This window comes from Alosa alosa, chromosome 8 (genome assembly GCF_017589495.1).
Source record: "Alosa alosa isolate M-15738 ecotype Scorff River chromosome 8, AALO_Geno_1.1, whole genome shotgun sequence".
NCBI classification, from domain to species: Eukaryota; Metazoa; Chordata; class Actinopteri; order Clupeiformes; family Clupeidae; genus Alosa; species Alosa alosa.
This window is the reverse complement of record NC_063196.1, coordinates 30659136-30661635: the sequence shown is the minus strand read 5'-3', so window position 1 is coordinate 30661635 and position 2500 is coordinate 30659136. Positions and strand designations below refer to the sequence as shown.

At 44.0% G+C, this 2500-nt stretch overlaps 1 protein-coding gene across 2 annotated transcripts in view; it reads left to right on the top strand.

Annotated features, from left to right (window-relative positions):
- The window catches only part of LOC125299473 (doublecortin domain-containing protein 2-like), a 9431-nt gene extending 7481 nt beyond the window's left edge, over positions 1-1950 (top strand). The window contains exons 8-11 of one of the 2 annotated variants that reach the window (XR_007194370.1): positions 206-306; positions 778-864; positions 1240-1329; positions 1779-1950. Coding sequence is in view for 1 of the 2 variants with exons in the window: in XM_048250754.1 (XP_048106711.1) it covers positions 206-306; positions 778-864; positions 1164-1301 (326 nt within the window). In the remaining variant the exon portion in view is untranslated. Of the gene's footprint in view, positions 1-205; positions 307-777; positions 865-1163; positions 1330-1778 lie in introns of both variants that reach the window. The other variant, XM_048250754.1, reaches the window with a different exon arrangement.
- Positions 1951-2500: the final 550 nt, after the last annotated feature.

Sequence of the window (2500 nt, the reverse complement as noted above, 5' to 3'; positions counted from 1 at the left end):
GATGAATCAAACAATTCGGAACATTTGCACGAAAATATTGAAATTTAAAGGTAAAAAAAAATGCTTTCACCTTCAACATTTGCTTCGGTTTCCCTAATTTGAACACACCTTGGTCCATATTGGGGCCCTGATGCAGGACAAAATGTGTTGTTGTCTGGGAGGTCCATCAGTGGTGGAGTGTGTAAGTGTCCAGAATCTTCCGCAGAGGGCAGTGTGTTCAGAGCGAAACATTCACGGATAGAGACAGCAGGAGCAGCGGAGGTGCAGGAGGATAAACACATGCAGGTGGTGCTGCCCATTGATAAGGTGAGGTGCGTGTGTGTCTGTGTGTGTGTGTTTGTGCATGTGTGTGTGTGTGTGTGTGTGTGTGTGTGTGTGTGTGTGTGTGTGTGTGCATGTATGTGTGTGCGTGTGTGTGTGTCTGTGTGTGTGTTTGTGGGTAAGTGGGTAGATGTGGGTGTTAGGAATTTGTGTGTATGTGTTTCCTACAGTTTTGTATGTAATGTTATGTAAATAGTATTTGCTGATGTGTGTGACTGGATGTGTGAGACTGTGTGTGAGAGATGTGTACAACTGCATGATATGTAACAGATGTGCATTGTGAAGTGTGAGGTAAATATTGGTGTTTATGTCTCTGTCTTTGTGTGCGTTTAAGGAGTTGTACGTTTGTTTGTGTTGTGAATTGTGTAAGTTTACTTTTGTGGAGTGTTTAAGTGTGTATGACGTGTTTGTGTGTGTGTGTGTGTGTGTGTGTGTGTGTGTGTGTGTTTTACTCAGATGGAAGCAAGTGTGGTTGAGGAGGAGCTATGTGAGACGACCAAGCATACAACGTGTCAGAGCAGAACCCTCACTCCTAGGTCAAAGGTCCGACACACACACACACACACACACACACACACACACACACACACATAGACTCACAAACCCTTCCCATTGAAGGGCATTGTAACCGTGCTGTCAAACCTTCGACTCTGCATGAGTGAACTCTCAAGGTTTTGGGTTCCTGAAAGTGAAATAATATCAGAACCATTTCCATTCCTGTCTGCTCATCTCACTAGCGCTAGCAGCGCACCAGCTCACCTGAGTATTGCAGCACAATGACACAATCATTTCCCATGATGCTCTCTGAGGCTCTCAATGTTCTCTTGTCATCTCGCACACAGGAGGAACCGCCTGCCTCGTGCGGGCGTCTCACCCGTATCCTAGCGCCCAATGAACACTTTTCTCTCCCACACATAGACTCTGTCCCCCCGTCCTCACACGCCAGTGTAGCCTCCTCACCTCCAGCTCTGTCAGACTGACCGGAGGACAGTCCAGCCCTTTTCACAGGTGACTCTTTCATGTCCACTCCTATGCCTGGAGATCTGTCAGATCAGTGCAAAGGCAAAACACCTTAACATCATGTTTGGTCAAAAATGAGTTAATGTCATTTTTGGGGGTATTTGAGACCTCCTTTATCATGTGAATAAATGTGAGTCAATTTGATTGTTTTAAGTAACAAGAAAAATAAGGGGGTATGACAACCGTACCTTCCAAAACCATACGAAACAGAAAAGTCATTTTTCTCAGTTTCACACTCTAGCGAGTTAAGGTCTTTTGCCTTTGCAGCGCAGACCAACCCAGCTGCAGACTGAGAGAAATAAGAAACTGTTTCAGTGCTGAACACACAGTGTAAAGACACGCGCTACTCTTACACACTGTGCCAGCTTACTACAGTTTAGAAACGATAGAAAAGCTTTAAACAAAATACAATCAAAAGCATTCTTTGTCTTTCACAGGCACAGGGTTGCCAGAGCACCAGTCAGTGTGAGACCATGACAGACCCCGTGAATGTATTTTAGTGTGGACTGTAGATAAAAAAAGGAGATCTTTCACCAGCATTCCCAGATTGGTTGTATAGCTACTGGGGGAAAAACCGGCACACTAGCTAAAATAAAAGATATAAGTACATTCTCAGTCACATTCTTTGTCGACATCTTTGTTTGTCCTTGGTGAAGTTTAAAGGAAGCAATGTCATCGGCATGCTTATTACATACTGTGAATGACAGCAGTTGGTCTCCGCTAATCTAGAGTATATAAACCATGTCATTATGCTATAAATTACCGTACACACCAATGAAGACGCACCATAAACTACCCTGTAGTACCATGATGATAAACTCAAATGGAAATATCATGGATATCAATAGCATCATCTCCATAAACATGCAGCTTCCTGGGCGAGGTATCACATAATGAAATACAGTCAAGGGCATCACCTCTGCAGGGGTCTGTAAACAGCCCTATAATCTGATCAGGCCTCTCTCCCACATACATACTCTCAATCTCTTTATCTCCCTCCCCATCACACACACACACACACACACACACACACACACACATCTAGTCACATACACACACACTCATACACACTCACAGTGGGCGCAACAGTAAGGAGCTTCTGGGGTCAAGCTTGGTTAAACAGACAGATTTACATACTATGTACTAAGTATGCCATATA